The 24,804-nt window shown below is 39.6% G+C and overlaps 3 protein-coding genes across 14 annotated transcripts in view; all 3 read right to left on the bottom strand.

The window, feature by feature from the left end:
• LOC105905983 (protocadherin beta-16-like) overlaps positions 1 to 24,804 on the bottom strand; it is a 218,609-nt gene that overhangs the window by 115,007 nt on the left and 78,798 nt on the right. For 3 of the 12 annotated variants that reach the window (XM_031571851.2, XM_042708463.1, XM_031571895.1), the window contains exon 1: positions 20,294 to 24,802. The exons of 6 other annotated variants lie outside the window; for them this stretch is intronic. In XM_031571851.2, coding sequence (XP_031427711.1) covers positions 20,294 to 22,825 — 2,532 coding nt within the window. In that variant the 5' untranslated portion in view covers positions 22,826 to 24,802. Of the gene's footprint in view, positions 1 to 1,134; positions 3,762 to 12,057; positions 14,634 to 20,293; positions 24,803 to 24,804 lie in introns of those variants that run through there. 3 more of the 12 variants (XM_031571869.2, XM_042708466.1, XM_031571870.2) reach the window with 2 other exon arrangements.
• On the bottom strand, positions 5,615 to 9,655 carry LOC105902349 (protocadherin beta-16-like). The gene has a single exon (XM_031571905.2). It carries the CDS (start codon positions 8,543 to 8,545, stop codon positions 6,080 to 6,082), a length of 2,466 nt encoding a protein of 821 aa, XP_031427765.1. The 5' UTR covers positions 8,546 to 9,655; the 3' UTR covers positions 5,615 to 6,079.
• Positions 15,582 to 18,596, bottom strand: LOC116221389 (protocadherin beta-16-like). The gene has a single exon (XM_031571264.2). The coding sequence runs from the start codon at positions 18,594 to 18,596 to the stop codon at positions 16,068 to 16,070; it is 2,529 nt and encodes an 842-aa protein (XP_031427124.1). The 3' UTR covers positions 15,582 to 16,067.

Below are 24,804 nucleotides of genomic sequence, written 5' to 3'. Positions count from 1 at the left end.
TTAATTCAGCTTCTTATTTGGTCCTATTTAATTCTTCATGTATTTCTTAAACTACTGTGAGGCTGACGGATGGCTTTCACTTGCCAACGAATGCTAATGTATCCCCTATAGAATGCCAATATATCACCTATGTGAGATTCAGTTTTTGTGTATGGATGCTAATGTAGCTAGCTGCACAGTAGACAGCACAGTTGAATGGTGTCAGAATGGTGTTGAATGGTGTCAGTATATAACTGCCTGACTGACAAACCCATAAATAGAGAACCAGCAACTCCTGCAGAATTATTACTATAGTGCCGCCGTAACAGGTATCTCAGTAACACCTGATTATATATTACTTTGAACAAATTTGAATAGAAAGTTTGATAAAAATGAAATGCGAGTGAAAGTCAGCATAGATTGAGATAAGCTCCCATAACAGTTCACCAGACCAGTGATTTGCCTTGAACTGATTATGGCAGTCTGACAAAACGAGCATGGCACAAAATATACAAAACACTACAAACTGCCCCACCTAAGATGACATATTAACGACATCATTAACAGTCACCTTAACAGCAACCACTCCACAAAAACAAGGCAACAAATGAGTATGATTTAAAATCTGCTTCACTGAAAATCACATTAATTGTTAACATTGACAAAATAGACACAGCTACTGCATGGAAGAGAATCAAACCAAATCATCCATTTCTTCTAAAACAAAATATTCAGAGCCAGTGATGTGCATACTGTTCATTTTTTTCCCTTTCTAACCTAATGAAAGGGGTTGGATCTCAGAATGATCCACATACGTGTAATATCACATTATATAGACTAGTATTCACCAACTTATCAAGACCTCAATCACCACTCCGGCCTCCAAAACATCGTTAGTAGTTGAAAAGACCAAATAAGACAACAACCCTAGTTTTAACCTCACTATTATCTCTCCTTTGAGAACACCTGACATTCCCTGAAGGATTTTCACTTGATTTGGGTTAAAAAATTGATAACATGATTTCATATCATTTAGGTGAAGAGAAAGCCAACAGTCAGGATGCTAAATAGCTGGGATACAAACTACAGTATATTTAGGCTAATCATATGTCATGTTATGCATATAGATGTAAAACTACTAAAGAGACTGTTTACCAGAGTAGAAACCTTTGATCCAACATCTGTGAAATCAAGACAGTCACTGTTGTCATGTGGGTTCTTCTGTAGTGTATTTCCAGCAGACAGAGTGTTATCATTGTAAGATTGAACAAACTTGAAATCACTGGTACGGGAGCCTGTAGTCATATAGGCGTCATAGTTGTAAGTGCTGCGGAGAGTTCCAGTTCCATCAACGTCTGCATAATGAGGAGGTAAATATGCACTGGGAATGGCTACTGCTCCATCAAACAACAGCCTGGGCTTTTGCCTCCGACAAATCCTCAGTGACACAATCAGGATAATGAAAGTGAAAAAAAATGTTGAAACAGACACCAGGGCAATGATCAGATAAGATGTGAGTTTAGAATTGTTCTCCTCATAAGACATGTCTTTTAGTTCAGGAACTTCAGCCAAGTTATCAGAGATGAGTAAATATACGGCACAGGTTGTAGAGAGAGAGGGCTGTCCGTTATCTTTCACTGAGATCACAAGGTTCTGCTTCATGCTGTCAGATTCAGAAATGTCCCTCTGAGCCCTGATCTCTCCACTGTGGAGACCAATAGTGAAAAGTCCCGGATCAGTCGACTTCACGATCTGATATGACAGCCACGCGTTCTGTCCAGAGTCAGCATCAACAGCGATCACTTTGGAGACCAGCGAGCCAGAAAGAGCAGCTTTAGGAACCATCTCAGTCATGAAGGAGTTTCCTTCTGGAGTAGGGTATAATATCTGAGGAGAGTTATCATTCTCATCTGTTATGAACACACTCACAGTCACGTTGCTGCTGAGTGGAGGAGAACCATTGTCTCTGGCTACAACCTGAACTTTGAAGCTTCTGAACTGCTCATAGTCAAAGGGCCTCACAGCATGGATCACCCCTGTGTCTCCATTAATGGATAAATATGAGGAGACCGGAACACCATTGACCTCACTGGGCAACAGAGAGTAGAACACTGTGCCATTCTGTCTCCAGTCTGGGTCTCTCGCAGTAACAGAACAAACAGAGGAGCCAGGCTTGTTATTTTCAGTCACATATGCGCTGTAGGACTGCTCCTCAAAGACAGGTGGATTATCATTTACATCAGATACAGATAGCTGGATTGTCTTGGAGGATGATAGTGGTGGATTGCCTTCATCAGTGGCCGTGAGAGTTATATTATAGTTTGAGATCTGTTCACGGTCTAATTCACCTGTTGTGACCAGGGAATAGTAGTTTTCAATAGATGGATTTAACTTAAAGGGCACATTCTGCTGAATAGTGCAACGCACCTGGCGGTTTCCCTCTGAGTCTTCATCCTGCACATTAATAATGCCCACCTCCGTACCAGGTGCAGCATTTTCAGGAACTGGGTTTTTCAAAGATTTAACATAAATTGCAGGTGCATTGTCATTCACGTCAGTTATATCAATAATGACTTTTGCACTTGAGGCTAAACCAACGCCATCCTTTGCTTGAACTGTTATTTCATAATCAGTCTCGTCCTCAAAGTCTATTGGTCCAGACACTTTGATCTCTCCACTAACCTTATCTATTGTAAAAAGTCTGTCTGCTTTGTCAGATATAAGGCTAAATACATAAGTGACCTCCCCGTTGACGCCTTCGTCTAAGTCTATAGCACTTGTGGTTACAACCAGAGTTTCTAAAGGGGAGTTTTCAGATAGACTGACTTTATAAACTGGTTGACTGAATACAGGTCGATTATCGTTAATGTCCAAGACAGTGACGTGTATCATTGCACTTCCCGATCTCTGAGGAGAGCCTCCATCTATAGCAGTAAGCAACAATGACATCTCCTGCTGCTGTTCACGGTCGAGCTCTTTGTCTAAAACCAATTCGCTGTAGTTCACTCCATCAGCATTAGACTGAAGAGATAAACTGAAATAGTCATTCTTAGCCAATGTATAGCTTTGAACGCGGTTTCTACCCACATCCGAGTCTTTCGCCGTGTCCAAGGAAAAGCGTGCGCCTTTATCTGCTGATTCTGGAATCGACAATTTAATTTCATCGTTTGGAAAACTAGGTGAGTTGTCATTTATATCCTGAATTTGCAATAAGATTCTATGTAACTCCAGTGGATTTTCCATGACTAATTCGTATTTCAACGAGCACACTGTTTTTGATCCACACATTTCCTCCCTATCAATTTTTTCAGCAATAGTTAGTTCACCTGTCTGGACATTTAGATCACAATACCGTTTTCGACTGCCTTTCAAATCAATTCGAGCACTGCGCAGTGATAATCCCCTGGCATCCAATCCAAGATCCTTCGCTATATTTCCAACCACAGTTCCTTGTTTCATCTCCTCTGGAATCGAATATGTTAGATCGCCATTACTGCCGCAAAATCTGAGAATGAAAAATGCCATCCAAAGCATTCTATTTGGAACCAAGAAACCACTTATTTCTGCTTTCATGTCGATAACCGATTTATCAATGCTGTTAGTCCGTGTGGGTTAAAACAAAAAGTAAAATACAGTCTTCCGTAAAGCACTAAAATAGTAATATCCCAGATAGCACAAATGCAGACTGTGTTTGGTTCATCACACCGCCGGGGTAGGGCTTGCTTCACAGTATTTACGATTTAAATATTCCAACAGTGGGTGGGGTGGTGAGAGTAAATTCACTACGTTAGTCAATAGCGACACTCGGAGTGCTACGGAGTAAACTACAACGAACGATTACATGGTTGAACACCTTGGGGTTTCTCTGTCTTTCTCTTTCTTTCTCCTTTTAAATAACATTTTAGAACAAGTTCATAAATATACAACTATGAACCCTGTATGTTTCGTATATGGTGACCAAATGATGATATGGAATGTTTTGCCTTTCCAGCTCAGTGGACAGTACAGTTTTTTATTAAAGCACACATTGATTTATGAAAGATACTTGTTTTTTAGGTAGAGAGCCTTTCCTCAGAAACATTTGATACATGTGAATGAAATAGATGATTTAGATATAGGTTATTAAAATAATGCAGTAAGTCTTGAATTATAATGTGAAGGTAAATCCATGGTTTAGTGAATCAACTGTAGTGGACTTAAGCGTGAGTCATTGATACAGCCTACTTCATTGTTTCTACTGGAAACATCACAATGAATCTGTCTGATTCTACCTGACCCTATCTAATTAAACACTAGAACAGCAGAGACCAGAGGTGTACACAGCTGTCACATACATTTCCGTTTTCCTCACTCCTCTGATATTTAAGTTATGTATGCCAATATAATATATGCATATACATATACACATACATTTATGAAGTATAGTATACATCTTAACATCTTTAGTATGTTTCCCATCAAAGTGTCCAATAAATAAAACAATGTAATCTGCCAGTGCCTTGCCTTTAACTGTATTTCTATCGACAAGGTGAGTGGTGGCTTTCACTTACACAAAAGCAATACCACATCTGGAGATTTGTGTTTGTATGCTGCTAAGGTGGATAGTGTCAGCCCATAAATGGCTGCTTCAGAATAGATTTATTCACCTCCTTAATGACCAATGTAGTCTTTCTCAGCCAGTCCCTCTTAAAACAAAACACACATGTTTCATGGTCTGCACTCTATCTCCCATCTAACCAAACGGCAAACAACTTCACATGACCTCACTCTACTCCATGAATAAACAGATGAAAAGATCACACATTGTTCTGAAGCTGTAATGTTTGGCCTAGTTGCCAAACATGGTAGAACACAATTAGTGTGATACAGCCAGAATAAATAGGCCATGGCTGTCTAAATAATCATAACTATATATAAAAATGCATCTTTTGCATTTGTCAATAATAGTGGATCTAAATATCAACCCACACAAAGATAAAACGAATGGAATAAACATGTATAGGTTATAGCACTAAAACAAAGCCATGCCATGTATAACCCTAGGTTATGCAAGAGAACACCCCTTCCCTTCAATATGTTGTGCACATTAAACCCATTTGCATGAAAAAATGTGGGTAACACTTTGGACACAATATGGATAGTCCACCTACAGGAACTTTACAAAGGGTTTGTTGAATTCAAGTTCAATCTTTCTGATTGTTTACTGAACATAGCCTTAATCAAACCCAAACCCAAACCCAATCCCTAACCTTAACCATACATTGTAGTTAACAGAATAACAGATAGTTTGTTCATAATCTGAGCATTTGTATATAGTCTATAGGGGGCCATCCAAATAAAGTGTGACCAAATGGGCCCTGATTAGTAAAGGCAATCACACCAAGCTAAGGTGAGGAATATGTCCTAGAGAAGAACAGTAGGTGCGCAAATACACAAATACATGCATTACACAATTAATCCATGGCTACATACGCAATAGTACATAATAAGAGGGATTTTATAACAGGGGGCCTAAATTAATAGCCATACAATTCAAGCACTGAAAACCTAGCTTTGCATGACGTCATACCGGCACTGCTAGGAAGTATATGCAATTGTGCCCATCAATATTAAAGCCAACACTTTAAACAGTCTACACAAATCTTCCAATCTCATTATGGCATACATGTGTCAACACATAGGCTCATCTTCTCCATGGGTTAAATATTTGAAATAATAAAATGGCCCTGTTAAATTATAAGACTTTGAAGAATAGTTGAAAACCCAAAAAAGCTGAGGTACACAAAGAGAAATCTAGCCTAGCAACACGGTTTATTTTCATTAAAAACACCAATGATCTGACATGGCCTGCTTGAGTACACTGAGCATGCTCATTAGACATATAGCCATAGTGAAACTTAGCTATGTGAGATAAATAAGAGCCCAAAGCATGGGGAGAAGAGTTTATGATCACCGATGCTGAACCTTACTGATACGGGAAAGGCACCAAATTCACTACCATCATACTACATACCTTTCAATTGCAGACTTGAGGTATTTAGAAACAATTATTTTAAAGTTAAGGATGTACAAACTGTATGAAAGTAACTTAGGAGAGTGTTTAAGAGTGTATAACAGTTTTTACCAGAGTGGAGACCTTTGATCCATTATCAATGAAGTCAAGGAAGTCGCTATTGTCATGCGGGTTCTTCTGTAGTGTATTTCCAGCAGACAGTGTGTTGTCATTGTAAGATTGAACAAACTTGAAATCACTGGTACGGGAGCCTGTGGTCATATAGGCGTCATAGTTGTAAGTGCTGCGGAGAGTTCCAGTTCCATCAACCTCTGCATAATGAGGAGGTAAATATGCACTGGGAATGGCGACTGTTCCATCAAACAACAGCCTGGGCTTTGTCTTACGGCAAAGCCTCACAGAAATGATCAGAATGATGAAAGTGAGGAAAAAGGTAGAAACAGACACCAGAGCAATGATCAGATAAGATGTGAGTTTAGAATTGCTCTCCTCATATGACATGTCTTTCAGTTCAGGAACTTCAGCCAAGTTATCAGAGATGAGTAAATATACGGCACAGGTTGTAGAGAGAGAGGGCTGTCCGTTATCTTTCACTGAGATCACAAGGTTCTGCTTCATGCTGTCAGATTCAGAAATGTCCCTCTGAGCCCTGATCTCTCCACTGTGGAGACCAATAATGAAAAGTCCCGGATCAGTCGACTTGACGATCTGATATGACAGCCACGCGTTCTGCCCAGAGTCAGCATCAACAGCGATCACTTTGGAGACCAGCGAGCCAGAAAGAGCAGCTTTAGGAACCATCTCAGTCATGAAGGAGTTTCCTTCTGGAGTAGGGTATAATATCTGAGGAGAGTTATCATTCTCATCTGTTATGAACACACTCACAGTCACGTTGCTGCTGAGTGGAGGAGAACCATTGTCTCTGGCTACAACCTGAACTTTGAAGCTTCTAAACTGCTCATAGTCAAAGGGCCTCACAGCATGGATCACCCCTGTGTCTCCATTAATGGATAGATATGAGGAGACCGGAACACCATTGACCTCACTGGGCAACAGAGAGTAGAACACTGTGCCATTCTGTCTCCAGTCTGGGTCTCTCGCAGTAACAGAACAGACAGAGGAGCCAGGCTTGTTATTCTCAGTCACATATGCGCTATAAGACTGCTCTTCAAATACAGGTGGATTATCATTTATATCAGATACAGATAGCTGGATAGTTTTGGCTGATGATAGTGGTGGATTGCCTTCATCAGTGGCTGTGAAGGTTATATTGTAACCTGTGATCTGTTCACGGTCTAATTCACCTGTTGTAACCAGGGAATAGTAGTTTTCAATAGATGGATTTAACTTAAAGGGCACATCCTGTTGAATGGTGCAACGCAATTGGCGGTTTCCCTCTGAGTCTTCATCCTGCACATTAATAATGCCCACCTCTGTACCAGGTGCAGCATTTTCAGGAATTGGATTTTTCATTGATTTAACATTAATTACTGGAGCATTGTCATTTACATCACTGATATCTATGATAACTTTGGCATTCGAGGCTAAACCAGAACCATCCTTAGCCTGAACTCTGAGTTCGTAATCCGTTTTCTCCTCAAAGTCAATTGGTCCTGTCACCTTAATTTGTCCTGTAAACTTGTCAATAGAAAAGAGTCTTGCTGCTTTATCAGATATGCGACTAAAGTCATAAGTGACCTGCCCATTTGCTCCTTCATCTGCGTCTGTGGCGCTCACAACAACAACCACAGTACCTACAATTGCATTTTCTGGCAAACTGACCTTATATACTGGTTGACTGAAGACTGGTAAATTATCATTGGCATCTAAGACAGTGACGTGTATGATAGCAGTACCGGACCTCTGAGGAGTACCACCGTCTACAGCAGTTAGCAATAATGACAGCTCCTGCTGCTGTTCACGATCAAGCTCTTTGTCTAAAACTAACTCACTATATTTCCCTCCATCTGGATTAGAATGCACGGCTAAAGTAAAATGATCATTCTTCTCCAGTAAATATGTCTGGATTCCATTTCTTCCTACATCGGAATCATGAGCTTCATCAAGGGGGAAGCGTGCGCCTTTCACAGCAGATTCACGGATTTCCAGTTTGATTTCATTGCTAGGAAACCGAGGTGAGTTGTCATTTACGTCCTGAATTTGTAGTAAAATTCGGTGCAGTTCTAGTGGATTTTCTAAGACTAACTCGTATTTGAGAGGACACGAAGCCTTAGAACCACATAATTCTTCCCTATCGATAATTTCAGCGATCACTAGATCTCCAGTCTGAGCATTTATTTCACAAAAGCGTTTGCGGCTGCCCTTCAAATCAATTCGAGCGTTGCGCTGTGATATTCCTTTTAAGTCTAGTCCGAGATCCTTCCCTATATTTCCGATCACCGCTCCTCGTTCCATCTCTTCTGGTAGAGAATAACTGAGATCGCCATAACTGCCGCAAAATCTGAAAATAAAAAAAGCCACCCAGAGTATTCCACTTGGAGATAAGAATGAACGTAATCCCATCTTCATATTGAATGGTTGTGTTATCCCCATGTAGTAATAGGCCAATCTAAGTTACAAAGCACAAATACAAATTATATCCAGGAAAGAATATGTGCTCGTCTGTCCATCAGAACGCCATTGTGTAGTTGACTCAGTGCTCTTCCAGTACATTTATTGTAATGATGGGTGGAGAGGTTCAGTTAAGAGCGTTACGTTAGTCAATAGCGACACTCTGAGTACTCTGCTGAAATTGCAATGTGCTATTCCATAATGTCCTCAAATATAATTTTAAAAGTATTTAAATTCAACCACTTTCTGTTTCCATGAGCATTATCTATATTATAGGATGAGACATCCATGTAAAAAAACTACTTTTTACTGAGTTTTAACCAACAACAATGCATATTTACATATACAATTTTTTGGGGGGAATGAACTGCACTTGCACACTGTATGCGCTCGTTTTTTTTCTTCTCTTCTTTAAAGCAGACTCAATTTCTCCTTCCATTTGAAATATACACATTACAAATGTTACAACATTAAGCTGGTAGTAAGTGTGCATAAAATATGGGCCACATAGTTTTGACTTCAAGTATGGTCTAAAACTTTTACATTAGTGTGTGCCTAAATAATGCGGTGGATAACTGGATGTATCATTTAGTAGTTCACTACAACAACAGTAATACACCTCTGTCTCAGCTGAAAGAACAAGGTACCATCAACAGTGTTACAGATTCATTTTCAGGGAAGCACGCATTCTGAAAAAGTGCATACCTTCCATTTGCTGTAAGTCACATTGAATAACAGTGGCTGCTAAACAGATGAATAACTAAAAATCATTCTCAACCACATTACTGTGAGGTTAAAGAGAAAAGAAAGTTATATGCAAACCTATAACAGTAGAACAGGTGTATATTTTAGAGAGAGGGATGATTAGGTCAATATTACAGAATACAACCACCACTGACCTTTCCCTTTCATTCTTATACCACTCAGCCTCTAACGCACGTAAATGATAATACTGTCAGCTGAAGCTTTACCACAACACCATTGTTCATATAGAGGGCAATGTCAGCATGTCCAGTTTTACCAAAGCCATCAAATACGGAGCCAAGACTATGCTTATCCTTTACATCAGCCAATATGGCCGATGCTTAATTTTCAACAAAAACAACAACAGGAGCAACTACATATGTATGACTCTTTCCCCACTAATAAAGCCTACTGCTTTTTTTTCAAAAAGAAAAAAAAACTCTTTCGGCCTTTGAATTCAGCAATGGAGCCAAAACAGGAAACCAGCATTGACAAACTGAGCAAAAATAGTGAACTTTGTCTTCCAACTCTTCCAAAATAAAACCTTAACGAGATATTCAATGATTTATTCAACCAAATTCCAGCTAACCCAACATCATTGTAAAGGCAAGTTATGAAAGAGGAAACAGCAGCAAAGGTCAAATATTTTTCTTTAGCCAGCATACAGAAACTCATATCATTATAGACAGTGCATCTGTCTGATGGGAAGCACAGGGAACAATGTAACTGCCGAAAGATGACAGATCATAAACGATGTTAATAAACATCAAACGCACACATACACTTGCCTTAAACAAAACCTGGCCATATCATAACAGTCCGTAAGTGATGGTGAATACTAAAGTAAATGCTCAAAAATATCTTGGATAGCTTCATGCATGATAAACAAACTCAGCAACCTCACAGTTCTATGACTATAGAGTGAAAAGTTAATTAGAGAATGAAGTATTTATCAGAGTGGAGAATTTGGATCCATTCACAGTAAAGTCAAGACTGTTGCTACTGTCATTATTACTCTTCTTCAAAGCGTTACCAGCAAGCAGTGTGTTATCATTGTAAGAGCTAACAAACTTGAAATCACTGGTACGGGAGCCTGTGGTCATATAGGCGTCATAATTGAAAGTACTACGGAGAGTTCCAGTTCCATCAACATCTGCATAATGAGGAGGTAAATATGCACTGGGAATGGCGACTGCTCCATCAAACAACAGTCTGGGCTTTTGCCTCCGACAAATCCTCAGTGACACAATCAGGATGATGAAAGTGAAAAAGAATGTGGAAACAGACACCAGAGCAATAATCAGATAAGATGTGATTTTAGAATTGTTCTCCTCGTAAGACGTGTCTTTTAGTTCAGGAACTTCAGCCAAGTTATCAGAGATGAGTAAATATACGGCACAGGTTGTAGAGAGAGAGGGCTGTCCGTCTTAAATCCCAGAAATAAACTCAGCTTCCACTGAATTTTCTGATAAAAGCTCCCTTATGAAAGCAATTTTGATTCACGATGAGTTATGGACATGCCTTATTTTAAATGAATTGCAATTCAAAAAGTATACTGAACATTTGAACTGTAAAATCATCTCAATAGAGAAAGGTTGCCACTGGTTAAATTGACAAAGGCTATTAGATTAGTTAACCGTAACCATAAGCATAAGTGTATGTGTTTTACTCAGTATCACTTAGAGTTAGGTGTTCAGAGTGAGTAAACAGTGGTAGTGTTTCTAGACAGTGGTAAAACATGGAAATATTGTATGATACAATTGTACTATTACTGTATGTCAAACATGTTTAAGTAAGTAAAGGTACGCCCATGTCCTGCAATCGTCCAAACTGTTTTGAATTAAAGTATCTACTCGTTCAATGAACTATTTAGTTCTCTCAGCATACTGTCTGTCGTAAGTGCATTTAGTCGCCTTATTTCACCATAGATTTTTAATGTGTTAATAATATGAGAGATGCTGATTAAAAACATTCAGGGATGCTAGGTGCTTTGTTTTTCAACTTCAAGTCAGACTTTGTTTTTACAGTCAGGTCACCTTGACACCTCATTCCAAAATTCCATTTGGGACAAGAATTAAAGTAACCTGAATATTTTACCATTTACAAAAAAAGGGGACAGTTCCAAAAATATGCTGTCTGGCTTTCTGTGACCTTAGCCTTTCAATAAACCAAACCATGCAGTGACAGTGGGACTGATGGCATTAAATAACAACACTAGACAGACACTATGGCAATGCTGTTGCTGCTCTACCCAAGACTAACGGCAGCCTGCCCCTCAAGCACCACTGCTGTCAAAGTCCTGTCATGTCTATTAGTCAGGACATAGTTAATCATTACATTTAAAAGTACCTCTGCCTGCCTGAAATAGGAATAAATGAACACACAGGCCCATAATGGACAAAATATCAGTTACAATGTTGTAGCTGCCCTTTTCCCAAATACATGCAACTTTTCCCATGACACATTTGATCACAACCTTAATTATAGATCTTTGTTTTTTTTAAAGCTAGTTTGTTTCAAGATCACAAAATGCTGATTTTGAAAAAAACCTCAAATCTCAACTTCATATTTTGGGTACATGGCCCAGAAAACCCCCTGTATTGAAAAGATACCTGACCCAATAAAATCATGTAGCATGCCTTAAATTGTGGGTCGACTCAAATGAATACCAGTTTTTAACCAGTAACTACTATAAGTTTGACCGTATCAATACACATGTAGATATTACTTATGTGATGAAAAGTATTTACCATAGTGGAGAACTTTGATCCATTATCAATGAAGTCAAGGAAGTCGCTATTGTCATGTGGGTTCTTCTGTAGTGTATTTCCAGCAGACAGTGTGTTGTCATTGTAAGATTGAACAAACTTGAAATCACTGGTACGGGAGCCTGTAGTCATATAGGCTTCATAGTTGTAAGTGCTGCGGAGAGTTCCAGTTCCATCAACCTCTGCATAATGAGGAGGTAAATATGCACTGGGAATGGCGACTGTTCCATCAAACAACAGCCTGGGCTTTGTCTTACGGCAAAGCCTCACAGAAATGATCAGAATCATAAAAGTGAGGAAAAAGGTAGAAACAGACACCAGAGCAATGATCAGATAAGATGTGAGTTTAGAATTGCCCTCCTCATAAGACATGTCTTTTAGTTCAGGAACTTCAGCCAAGTTATCAGAGATGAGTAAATATACGGCACAGGTTGTAGAGAGAGAGGGCTGTCCGTTATCTTTCACTGAGATCACAAGGTTCTGCTTCATGCTGTCAGATTCAGAAATGTCCCTCTGAGCCCTGATCTCTCCACTGTGGAGACCAACAGTGAAAAGTCCCGGATCAGATGACTTGACGATCAGATATGACAGCCAAGCGTTCTGTCCAGAGTCAGCATCAACAGCGATCACTTTGGAGACTAGTGAGCCAGAAAGAGCAGCTTTAGGAACCATCTCAGTCATGAAGGAGTTTCCTTCTGGAGTAGGGTATAATATCTGAGGAGAGTTATCATTCTCATCTGTTATGAACACACTCACAGTCATGTTGCTGCTGAGTGGAGGAGAACCATTGTCTCTGGCTACAACCTGAACTTTGAAGCTTCTGAACTGCTCATAGTCAAAGGGCCTCACAGCATGGATCACCCCTGTGTCTCCATTAATGGATAAATATGAGGAGACCGGAACACCATTGACCTCACTGGGCAACAGAGAGTAGAACACTGTGCCATTCTGTCTCCAGTCTGGGTCTCTCGCAGTAACAGAACAGACAGAGGAGCCAGGCTTGTTATTCTCAGTCACATATGCGCTGTAGGACTGCTCCTCAAATACAGGTGGATTATCATTTACATCAGATACAGATAGATGAATTGTCTTAGAGGAAGACAGTGGTGGAGAGCCTTCATCGGTAGCTATCAGAGTTATATTGTAACTCGTGACCTGTTCACGGTCTAATTCGTTTGTTGTTACAAGGGAGTAATACTTTTTAATAGATGGAATTAATTTAAATGGAACATTTTGTTGAATGGTGCAATGCACCTGACTATTTCCCTCTGAGTCTTCATCCTGTACATGAATAATGCCCACCTCTGTGCCTGGTGTAGCATTTTCAGGAATCAGATTGTTCAATGATTTAACATTAATTACCGGTGCATTATCATTTACATCAGTTATATCTACAATAACTTTTGCAGTTGAGGCTAAACCAAAGCCATCTTTTGCCTGAACTCTGATTTCATAATCAGGTTCATCCTCGAAATCTATTGGTCCGGCTACTCTTATCTCTCCTGTCATTGTATCGATTATAAAGAGTTTGGCTGCTTTACTGGATATGAGGCTAAATTCATAAGTGACTTCGCCATTTGCTCCTTCATCTGCATCAGTGGCAGTAACACAAAGAACCACGGTGCCTAAGGCAGAATTTTCAGGTAGACTGACTTTATAAACAGGCTGACTAAATATTGGTAGGTTATCGTTGGCATCTAAGACAGTGACGTGTATCGTTGCACTACCAGATTTCTGAGGAGAGCCTCCATCAACAGCAGTAAGCAACAACGACAGCTCCTGCTGCTCTTCGCGGTCGAGCTCTTTGTCTAAAACCAGTCCGCTGTATTTCTCACCATCGGAATTAGTCTGTACTGCTAAACTGAAATGATCATTCTTCTCCAGCGAATAGCTTTTAATTCCGTTTCTACCCACATCCGAGTCCTGGGCCACATCCAAAGGAAAGCGTGCGTCTTTAATCGCTGATTCTGGAATTGACAGTTTAATGTCATCGTTTGGAAAGTGAGGTGAGTTGTCATTTATATCCTGGATTTGCAATAAGATTCCATGTAACTCCAAAGGCTTTTCCAAGACTAATTCATATTTCAGAGGGCACGAAGATTTCGAGCCACATATTTCCTCTCTATCAATCCTTTCAGAAATCACTAGTTCACCTGTCTCGATATTCAATTCACAAAACCTTTTGCGGTTACCATTCAAGTCTATTCGAGCACTGCGCTGCGACAGTCCTCTTGCATTGAGTCCGAGATCCTTCGCTATATTTCCGACCACAGCTCCTCGTTTCATTTCCTCTGGAATTGAATAGCTAAGATCGCCATGACTGCCGCGAAACCCGGTGATAAAAAATGCCATCCAGAGCAGTCCGTTTGTTTCAAAGAAGCAACCGCATCCTATCTTCATATCTGCAGAGTAGATGAATCCCAACCTTTGTAGATTTTCGAAAGGCCGAAACACAGTCACTACATAAGACACACGAAGTATTTATGTCGTAGAGGAATGGCTTAAATGCTCAGTTTGCCCTCACTATACCTCCACTGTCTAGTCTGTTTCAATGTATTGTACTTGAATATTATAACAGTGGGTGGAGAGGAGCATTTAATTGCACAACGTTGGTCAATAGCGACACTCTGAGTACTCTATTAGAACTACAATGCCTTATTTTAATATATTTCCATCGATGAAGTTTTAGGGTTGTAAGAACCTTTACTTATTCTTCCCTCCCTCCCTCTCTCGTTACGTTTATAATTGATTATATAATACAGTAGAATACAAAGTTAGTATTCAAATATAGTAACATAACAAGTCGGTTGTATTTCATTCAAAACTCGAAGTATTTATGTAGTAGAGGAATGGCTTAAAAGCTCAGTTTGCCCTCACCATAACTCCACAGCCTACAGTGCCATGGAGATGGGTTTGATAAACAGGGATTATCAAAATGATCAACACATCCTTGTGCTACACTCAAACAAATGCATTTATACTGCTTTCATTTTTCATTAAGGCATCTATTGCTTTAATAAGTAAATACAAAAAAAAATTCTCAGCATAAGTGGTATATGTAACTGAGTTGCTAACAGGCAAACTTGAATATTTAACCATTCACAACAAAAGAAGGCAGATCCAGAAATATGCTGTCTGGCTTTCAGTGACCTTGGCCTCTTCATAAGCCACACACTGTCAGGGTGACTGATGGCATTACAGTAAAGGAGATATTTTAGATCTGAGATTCGTGTTCTTATGTAAATGTGCCATACACTGCCATAATGCAATGCAGGATGGTGATGGTTGATAAAAGGCAATATGTGAAATTAATCAACAGTATTAGAGCTCTGCAAAAGCATATCAGGAACTCCCATGGGATGCATATACACTGGTCTGAAAACAAGTTGATTTAGATAGCTTGATATGACAGTGTGAAAGCAAACACATGTGTGACAAGTAATCAGTCCATACATGAATTAGTCTTGGAAAAGCAAAGCAACATAGAATGGACTGTCAAAAACAACATTCATGCCTAATATGAAAGCTAAAACATTCCTAATGAGCACAGTTATGCATAAATGCCAGTCATCATTACAAACAGCAACACCAAACCCTCATCAACCTTACCATGACCTCAGCATAAGTTACAGATGAAACAGGCACTATGGCAATGCTTTTGCTGCTCTACTCAAGACTAAGGGCAGCCTGCCACTCAAGCACCACTGCTGTCAAATGCCACATGCCAAATGCCAAATGCCACATGCCACTTTTCCAATATCACATTTGATCACAACCTAAATTATATATCTATGTTTCGTGATCTAATTTTTTTCAAGCCAATGCCCCGGTCACAAAATGCTGATTTAGAAAAGAAAGAAAACAGATCCCTTCTAATAACGGTCTGTCTCAACTTCATATTCTGGGTACAACATGACACTGAAAATCCCCTTGTATTGGAAAGATACCTAACCCAATAGAATCATGAAGCATGCCTTAAATTGTGCTATGACTTAAATTAATACCAGTCTTACACCAGTAACTACTTTAAGTTTGAACTTATCAATACACATATAGCAATTACTTATGTGATGAAAAGTATTTACCAGAGTGGAGAACTTTGATCCATTATCAATGAAGTCAAGGAAGTCGCTATTGTCATGTGGGTTCTTCTGTAGTGTATTTCCAGCAGACAGTGTGTTGTCATTGTAAGATTGAACAAACTTGAAATCACTGGTACGGGAGCCAGTAGTCATATAGGCGTCATAGTTGTAAGTGCTGCGGAGAGTTCCAGTTCCATCAACCTCTGCATAATGAGGAGGTAAATATGCACTGGGAATGGCAACTGTTCCATCAAACAACAGTCTGGGCTTTGTCTTACGGCAAAACCTCACAGAAATGATCAGAATGATGAAAGTGAGGAAAAAGGTAGAAACAGACACCAGAGCAATGATCAGATAAGATGTGAGTTTCGAATTGCTCTCCTCATAAGACATGTCTTTTAGTTCAGGAACTTCAGCCAAGTTATCAGAGATGAGTAAATATACGGCACAGGTTGTAGAGAGAGAGGGCTGTCCGTTATCTTTCACTGAGATCACAAGGTTCTGCTTCATGCTGTCAGATTCAGAAATGTCCCTCTGAGCCCTGATCTCTCCACTGTGGAGACCAATAGTGAAAAGTCCCGGATCAGTCGACTTCACGATCTGATATGACAGCCACGCGTTCTGTCCAGAGTCAGCATCAACAGCGATCACTTTGGAGACCAGCGAGCCAGAAATAGCAGCTTTAGGAACCATCTCAGTCATGAAGGAGTTTCCTTCTGGAGTAGGGTATAATATCTGAGGAGAGTTATCATTCTCATCTGTTATGAACACACTCACAGTCACGTTGCTGCTGAGTGGAGGAGAACCATTGTCTCTGGCTACTACTTGAACTTTGAAGCTTCTGAACTGCTCATAGTCAAAGGGCCTCACAGCATGGATCACCCCTGTGTCTCCATTAATGGATAAATATGAGGAGACCGGAACACCATTGACCTCACTGGGCAACAGAGAGTAGAACACTGTGCCATTCTGTCTCCAGTCTGGGTCTCTCGCAGTAACAGAACAGACAGAGGAGCCAGGCTTGTTATTCTCAGTCACATATGCGCTGTAGGACTGCTCCTCAAATACAGGTGCGTTATCATTTACATCAGATACAGATAGCTGGATAGTTTTGGCTGATGATAATGGTGGATTGCCTTTGTCAGTGGCTATGAGAGTTATATTGTAATCTGTGATCTGTTCACGATCCAATTCACCTGTCGTGACCAGAGAATAGTAATTTTCAATGGATGGATTTAACTTAAAGGGCACATCCTGTTGAATAGTGCAACGCAACTGGCGGTTTCCCTCTGAGTCTTCATCCTGCACATTAATAATGCCCACCTCTGTACCAGGTGCAGCATTTTCAGGAATTGGATTTGTCATTGATTTAACATTAATTACTGGAGCATTGTCATTTACATCACTGATATCTATGATAACTTTGGCATTAGAGGCTAAACCAGAACCATCTTTAGCCTGAACTCTGAGTTCGTAATCCGTTTTCTCCTCAAAGTCAATTGGTCCAGTCAACTTAATTTGTCCTGTAAACTTGTCAATAGAGAACAGTCTTGCTGCTTTATCAGATATAAGATTGAATCCATATGTGACCTCACCATTTGCTCCTTCATCTGCGTCTGTGGCGCTCACAGCAACAACCACAGTACCTAAAATGGAATTTTCTGGTAAACTGACCTCATACACTGCTTGACCGAAGACTGGTAAATTATCATTGGCATCTAAGACAGTGACGTGTATGATAGCAGTACCGGACCTCTGAGGAGTACCGCCGTCTACAGCAGTAAGCAGTAATGACAGCTCCTGCTGCTGTTCACGGTCAAGCTCTTTATCTAAAACTAACTCACTATATTTCCCCCCATCTGCATTAGAATGCACGGCTAAGGTAAAATGATCATTCTTCTCCAGTAAATATGTCTGGATTCCATTTCTTCCTACATCGGAATCATGAGCATCATCAAGGGGGAAGCGTGCGCCTTTATCAGCGGATTCACGGATTTCCAGTTTGATTTCATTGCTAGGAAACCGAGGTGAGTTGTCATTTACGTCCTGAATTTGTAGTAAAATTCGGTGCAGTTCTAGTGGGTTTTCTAAAACTAATTCGTATTTTAGAGGACACGAAGCCTTTGAACCACATAATTCTTCCCTATCAATAATTTCAGCGATCACTAGATCTCCAGTCTGAGCATTTATTTCACAAAAGCATTTGCGACTTCCCTTCAAATCAATTCGAGCGTTGCGCTGTGATATTCCTTTTAGGTCTAGTCCGAGATCCTTCGCTATATTTCCGATCACCGTTCCTCGTTCCATCTCCTCCGTTATGGAATAACTGAGATCGCCATGACTGCCACAAAATCTGACAATAAAAAATGCCACCCATAGTATTCCACTTGGAGACAAGAAGCAACGTAATCCCATCTTCATATTGACTGGTTCTGTCATCTTCGTACACTAATAAGCCAAGTTACAAAGCACAAAGATAGATCATATCCAGGTAAGAATTCGTGTTCGTCTGTTGTCGTCCGTCAGAACGTCATTATGTAGGTTGGCCAGTGTGCTTTCAGTACATGTATTGAAATGATGGGTGGAGAGTTTCAGTTAAGAGCGTTACGTTGGTCAATAGCGACCCTCTGAGTACTCTGCTAAAATTGCAATACGTTTTTCCTAATGTCCTCAAATGTAATGAAAAAAGTATTTTAATTTAACCTCTATCTGATCCAATCAATTACAAACACACAAATATTATTATCATTATCTATGTAAAAAGAGAATGCCAATATTCTAATGTTCAAAACTTTTTTGCCTGAATTGCAACCAAACGTTTAAATGTTATATATTTTTAAATGAACTCCACTTCCACAATAATTTGCTTTTTTCTCTGAACAGATTATTTTCCTGTTTCCATTTAAAATATACACATTACAAATGCTAAAATATAAAGCTGGTAATACGTGTGAACAAAATATTGGCTACCTAGACTTCAAGTATGGTCTAAAAGTTTTACTTTAGTGTGTGCTTGTGTGGTGTGGTGGATAACTGGATGATTAATTTTGCAGTTCACAACAGCAGTAATACATTGCAGCCCTGTCTCAGCTGATAGAACAAGGTACCATAAACACTGTTACAGATTCATTTCCAATGAAAATGTATATCTTTGTTTGCTGTAGATAACTTCAGATGAAAGTGGATGCTAAATAGATGAATGAATAAAAAATATTCTCAACCACATTACCTTAAGTTTACAGAGAAGAAAAGTTATATGCAAATCTATAACAGTAAGACAGGTGTACATTTGGGAAACAGGGATGAGGAGGTCAGTATTGCAAAATACAACCACCATTGACCTTTCCCTATCATTCCCATACCACTCACCCTATAAGGCATGTAAATGATGACCATTGGTCATATAGAGCGCAATATCAGCATGTTTAGTTTCATCAAAGCCATCAAACACACAGCCAAGTGTATGCTTATACCTTACATCAGGCTATATGGCCAAAACAAACAGATGCTTAATTTTCAACATAAACAACAACAACAACATATGTGTGACTCTTTGCCCACCAATAAAGCCTACTGCTGTAAAGAACTCTTACTGTCTTAAAATTCAGCAATGCACCCAAAAAAGCAAACAAGCATTAATAAACTGAGCAAAAATGTATTACCTAGTCTTCAAAATCCTCCAAAACAAATTCGTAAGAAATGCAATTTCCAGCTAACTAAACACCGCTTTAAAGACATGTTATGAAAGAGGGAACCGCTAAAACCGTCAAACATGTTATAAGTATAAAAGAGTATGAAACCAAAATAATTATATTAATGCATATTAGTGCATGTGTCAACTGACCACTGAGTCATCTGTCTGATGGAAAGAGAAGTGTAGAATGCAACTCCTTATTGAACTTAAGATTTAGTTGAAATATAATAAACAATGTACAGTCTCGAAAAACATTGCAAGCGAACATAAAAGTGCCCTAATAAACCAGGCTGTGTCTCGAAAGTCCATATGTGATGGCAAATACTAAAATGAATTCAAAAAAATATCTTGAATAGCTTAATGCATGAAACACAAACAAAGCACCCTCACAGCTCTATGACTGTGAAGTGAAAAGTTAATTAAGTGATTAAAAAGTATTTACCAGAGTGGAGAATTTGGATCCATTCTCAGTAAAGTCAAGGCTGTTGCTACTGTCATTATTACTCTTCTTCAAAGTGTTACCAGCAAGCAGTGTGTTATCATTGTAAGAGCTGACAAACTTGAAGTCACTGGTACGGGAGCCTGTGGTCATATAGGCGTCATAGTTGTAAGTGCTGCGGAGAGTTCCCGTTCCATCAACATCTGCATAGTTGGGAGGCAAATATGCACTGGGAATGGCAACTGCTCCATCAAACAACAGTCTGGGCTTTCTCCTGTGGCAAACCCGTATGGCCACAATCAGAATGATAAAAGTGAGGAAAAAGGTAGTCACAGACACCAGAGCAATGATCAGATAAGATGTGAGTTTAGAATTGTTCTCCTCATAGGACATGTCTTTTAGTTCAGGAACTTCAGCCAAGTTATCAGAGATGAGTAAATATACGGCACAGGTTGTAGAGAGAGAGGGCTGTCCGTTATCTTTCACTGAGATCACAAGGTTCTGCTTCATGCTGTCAGATTCAGAAATGTCCCTCTGAGCCCTGATCTCTCCACTGTGGAGACCAATAGTGAAAAGTCCCGGATCAGTCGACTTGACAATCTGATATGACAGCCACGCGTTCTGTCCAGAGTCAGCATCAACAGCGATCACTTTGGAGACCAGCGAGCCAGAAAGAGCAGCTTTAGGAACCATCTCAGTCATGAAGGAGTTTCCTTCTGGAGTAGGGTATAATATCTGAGGAGAGTTATCATTCTCATCTGTTATGAACACACTCACAGTCACGTTGCTGCTGAGTGGAGGAGAACCATTGTCTCTGGCTACTACTTGAACTTTGAAGCTTCTGAACTGCTCATAGTCAAAGGCCCTCGCAGCATGGATCACCCCTGTGTCTCCATTAATGGATAAATATGAGGAGACCGGAACACCATTGACCTCACTGGGCAACAGAGAGTAGAACACTGTGCCATTCTGTCTCCAGTCTGGGTCTCTCGCAGTAACAGAACAGACAGAGGAGCCAGGCTTGTTATTCTCAGTCACATATGCGCTGTAGGACTGCTCCTCAAATATAGGGGGATTGTCATTTACATCTGACACAAACAGATGTATTATCTTTGAGGATGACAATGGTGGATTGCCTTCATCAGTGGCTGTGAGAGTTATATTGTAATCAGCTATGATTTCACGGTCAAGTTCTGCTGTTGTTACAATGGAGTAATAGTTTTTAATAGAAGGAACTAATTTAAAGGGGACATTTTGCTGAATGGTGCAGCGGACCTGCTTATTTTCTCCTGAGTCTTTATCCTGCACATTTATAATGCCTACTTCTGTGCCAGGCACTGCATTTTCCAAAACATGATTTTTAAACGACTTCAAAAGGATTACTGGTGCATTGTCATTAACATCTTGAATAGCTATTAAAACATTAGCAGTAGAAGCCAGTCCTGCTCCATCTTTTGCTTGAATTCTTAATTCATATTTCTGTTTTTCTTCATAATCTATCGGTCCAATCACTTTGATTTCTCCACTTACTTTATCAATAGAAAATAGTTTGACTGCTTTATCAGATATATGACTGAATTCATAAGAGACCTCTCCATTTGCCGCTTCATCTGCGTCTGTCGCAGTAACAGTCACACCGACAGTACCCAACGGAGAATTTTCAGGTAGATTGACTTCGTAACTGGGTTGACTGAACGCTGGTACATTGTCGTTGGCATCCAAAACAGTGACGTGTATGACTACAGTACCGGATCTCTGAGGAGTGCCCCCATCCAAAGCAATAAGCAACAATGACAGCTCCTGTTGTTGTTCCCGGTCGAGCTCTTTGTCTAAAACCAATTCGCTATTTTTCCCACCATAAGAATTTGAATGCACGGCTAAAGTAAAATGATCGTTCTTCTCCAGTGAGTAGCTCTGAATACCGTTTCGACCCACATCCGCATCATGGGCTTCGGTTAGGAGAAATCTAGCACCTTTCAAAGCAGATTCCTGTATTTCCAGTAGGATCTCCTCCTTTTGAAACCGAGGTGAGTTATCATTTATGTCTTCAACTTGAATTGTAATTTGATGCAGCTCAAGAGGATTTTCTAAAACCAGTTCGTATTTAAGAGAGCATGATGTCGTCGATCCACAAAGCTCCTCTCGGTCTATTCTATCAGCGACGACCAGGTCGCCTGTCTGTAGATTTATGTCACACAAGCGTTTGTCATTACCCTCCATATCCAAACGAGCCTCGCGGTACGATAATCCTTTTGCATCAAGCCCAAGATCCTTCGCTATATTTCCGACCACAGCTCCCCGTTTCATCTCCTCTGGAAGAGAATAACTCAAGTCGCCATAACAAGAGTGCAGAGAAATATGAACCCATGCCAAAATGAAAATACTGTACGAGGTGAAAAATGCCTTCATTTCAAAAAAAGGGAAGGTGAATATTATCAAAATGAATTCGAGGTTTTTAAACCACGTAATGTTGCAGGTTGATGTGATGTTACACGAGCCTAGGCGAGCGTTTGCTTCCGAGTCATACTGTTTCATCGATATGCGCAGGATTTTCTGGTTTTGTTCACGATTTAAATATGACAGTAGTGGGTGGAAAACAGACAAAACAACTTAAAGTTGGCCAATAGCGACACTCTGAGTACTGAGACCAAATAGCAGGTAGGATTTAAATTGTGAACCTAAATTGGTAAAGCTGCCATAATCTTTTACTAGTATTATAGTGTAAAGGGTCGCTGACCGCAGCGTTTAATTGAATTGAATTAAAATTAAAGAATCGTAGTAGTAGTAGTAGTAGTAGTAGTAATAATAATGAGAATAAACTTTTAATGAGGGGTCATGGTATAAGATACAAATAAAACTGTCAGACTATTTATAATTGAGTCTATTAGGAAAGTGGTCTTTTAAACTATTCTAATGGCGCAAATTAGTGATTTAAAGTGTAACCCCCATATGAGGTTCTTCTCATTTGATTTTGGAATATGCTAGAAACTTCCAGCAGGAGCACTACAATCATAGAGCTCGTGGAGGGAAAGGCTGCTGTCCATATTTGTGGTGCTGAAAAGACGCTGCTAGCGAACCTGATGTCAGAGAGAAGGGGAACGTGGCGTAGGCTACTCTACGCTGAATGTACAGCCATTTTTACTTTCAAGGTTAAGGTTATTTGGCAGACAGTTGTGTCAAACACGATTTACAAAACACATACTGTATATATATATATATATTTTTAAAGTCATTATCAATTAACACAAATAATGCAGAATATGAGCAGTATTAATAATAGCAGATTATAAAATGCCGGGAAAAATCCCTTTAAATTAACACTTCGCAGTACGTGTGTTTGTTGTACTTAAGACCCAGTAACGTGCACAAAAACGTCATTGTATTATAAACAACTAAAGAAAAGCAAGTTCTTGGCGTCCACTTTTTTTCGAAGGAATGTCGAAGTATTTATATGCGGAGCTCCTCCGTCAGTAGCAGTTAGTAGGAATGTCACCTGCCGCTGCTGTTCACGATCGAGCTCTTTGTCTAAAACTAGTTCGCTATGTATACTTGCTGTTTTCTGTAGTAATGTTTATGAAAGGTAACAGTTGGCAACAAGTGTGCTGCTGTGACACAAACCAGCAAAACACCTGATTATAGATTGTTTTCAAACAACCAAGATAGAGACTTCACAAAAATACAAAACTAGTATGCCTACCTCGGCTGAATCTCTCTCACCAAAAGATTTTCCTCAACAGTGATACCTGGACTCTTCAGCGTACTACCAGCAACCAAAGTATTGTCGTTGTAAGACCTGACGAACTTGAAGTCACTTGTGCAACATCCAGTCGTCATAAAGGCGTCATAATTGCAACAACTACGGAGAGTTCCAGTTCCATAAACCTTTGCGTAGTTAGGAGGCAAATATTCGCCGGGTATTGCTACTAATCCATCAAACAACAATTTGGGCTTTCGCCCCCGGCAAAACTTAAATGCTATTACGACAATTATAAAATGATGACAAACGTAGACACAGATACGAGAGAAATGATCAGATAAGATGTCAGTTTAGAATTTAGAGTTTAGAAGTATTTAAACATTGTGCCAAATGCAGTAAAAAAGCGCTATGTATGTACATTTCATAGCGACCAACCTTTCCAACGCACCACCCATGAATTTCATCGTGTTGAATACAAAGCACTTAAAAACTATGAAAATATGAGACCTCAGCAATGTCACTGCTGCTGTATTCAAACAGTCTTCACACTGATGATGAATATATTAATTGCAGTAAAAATAAAACAAAGATAAGTTATCCAGATACATGAATGCTGTTAAGTCCGACATTACAAACTACTATGTCCAATAAAATGCATACAGGTAATCTTCACAAAGCACCTTAACAAAAGCAGATTGTCTAAACTTTTAGCTGCTGTACCCATGGAATAGTAGTGTAAGAAAATCATAAAATGTAGTGTAAGAGAGTCAAGACTATATAAAAAAATATGCAAATCAATAATTATCTTAAAATTGAT

The sequence above is a fragment of the Clupea harengus genome, chromosome 8 (assembly GCF_900700415.2).
Source record: "Clupea harengus chromosome 8, Ch_v2.0.2, whole genome shotgun sequence".
Lineage (NCBI taxonomy): Eukaryota > Metazoa > Chordata > Actinopteri > Clupeiformes > Clupeidae > Clupea > Clupea harengus.
The sequence above is the reverse complement of the archived record's forward strand: the minus strand, read 5'-3'. Positions and strand labels throughout refer to the sequence as shown.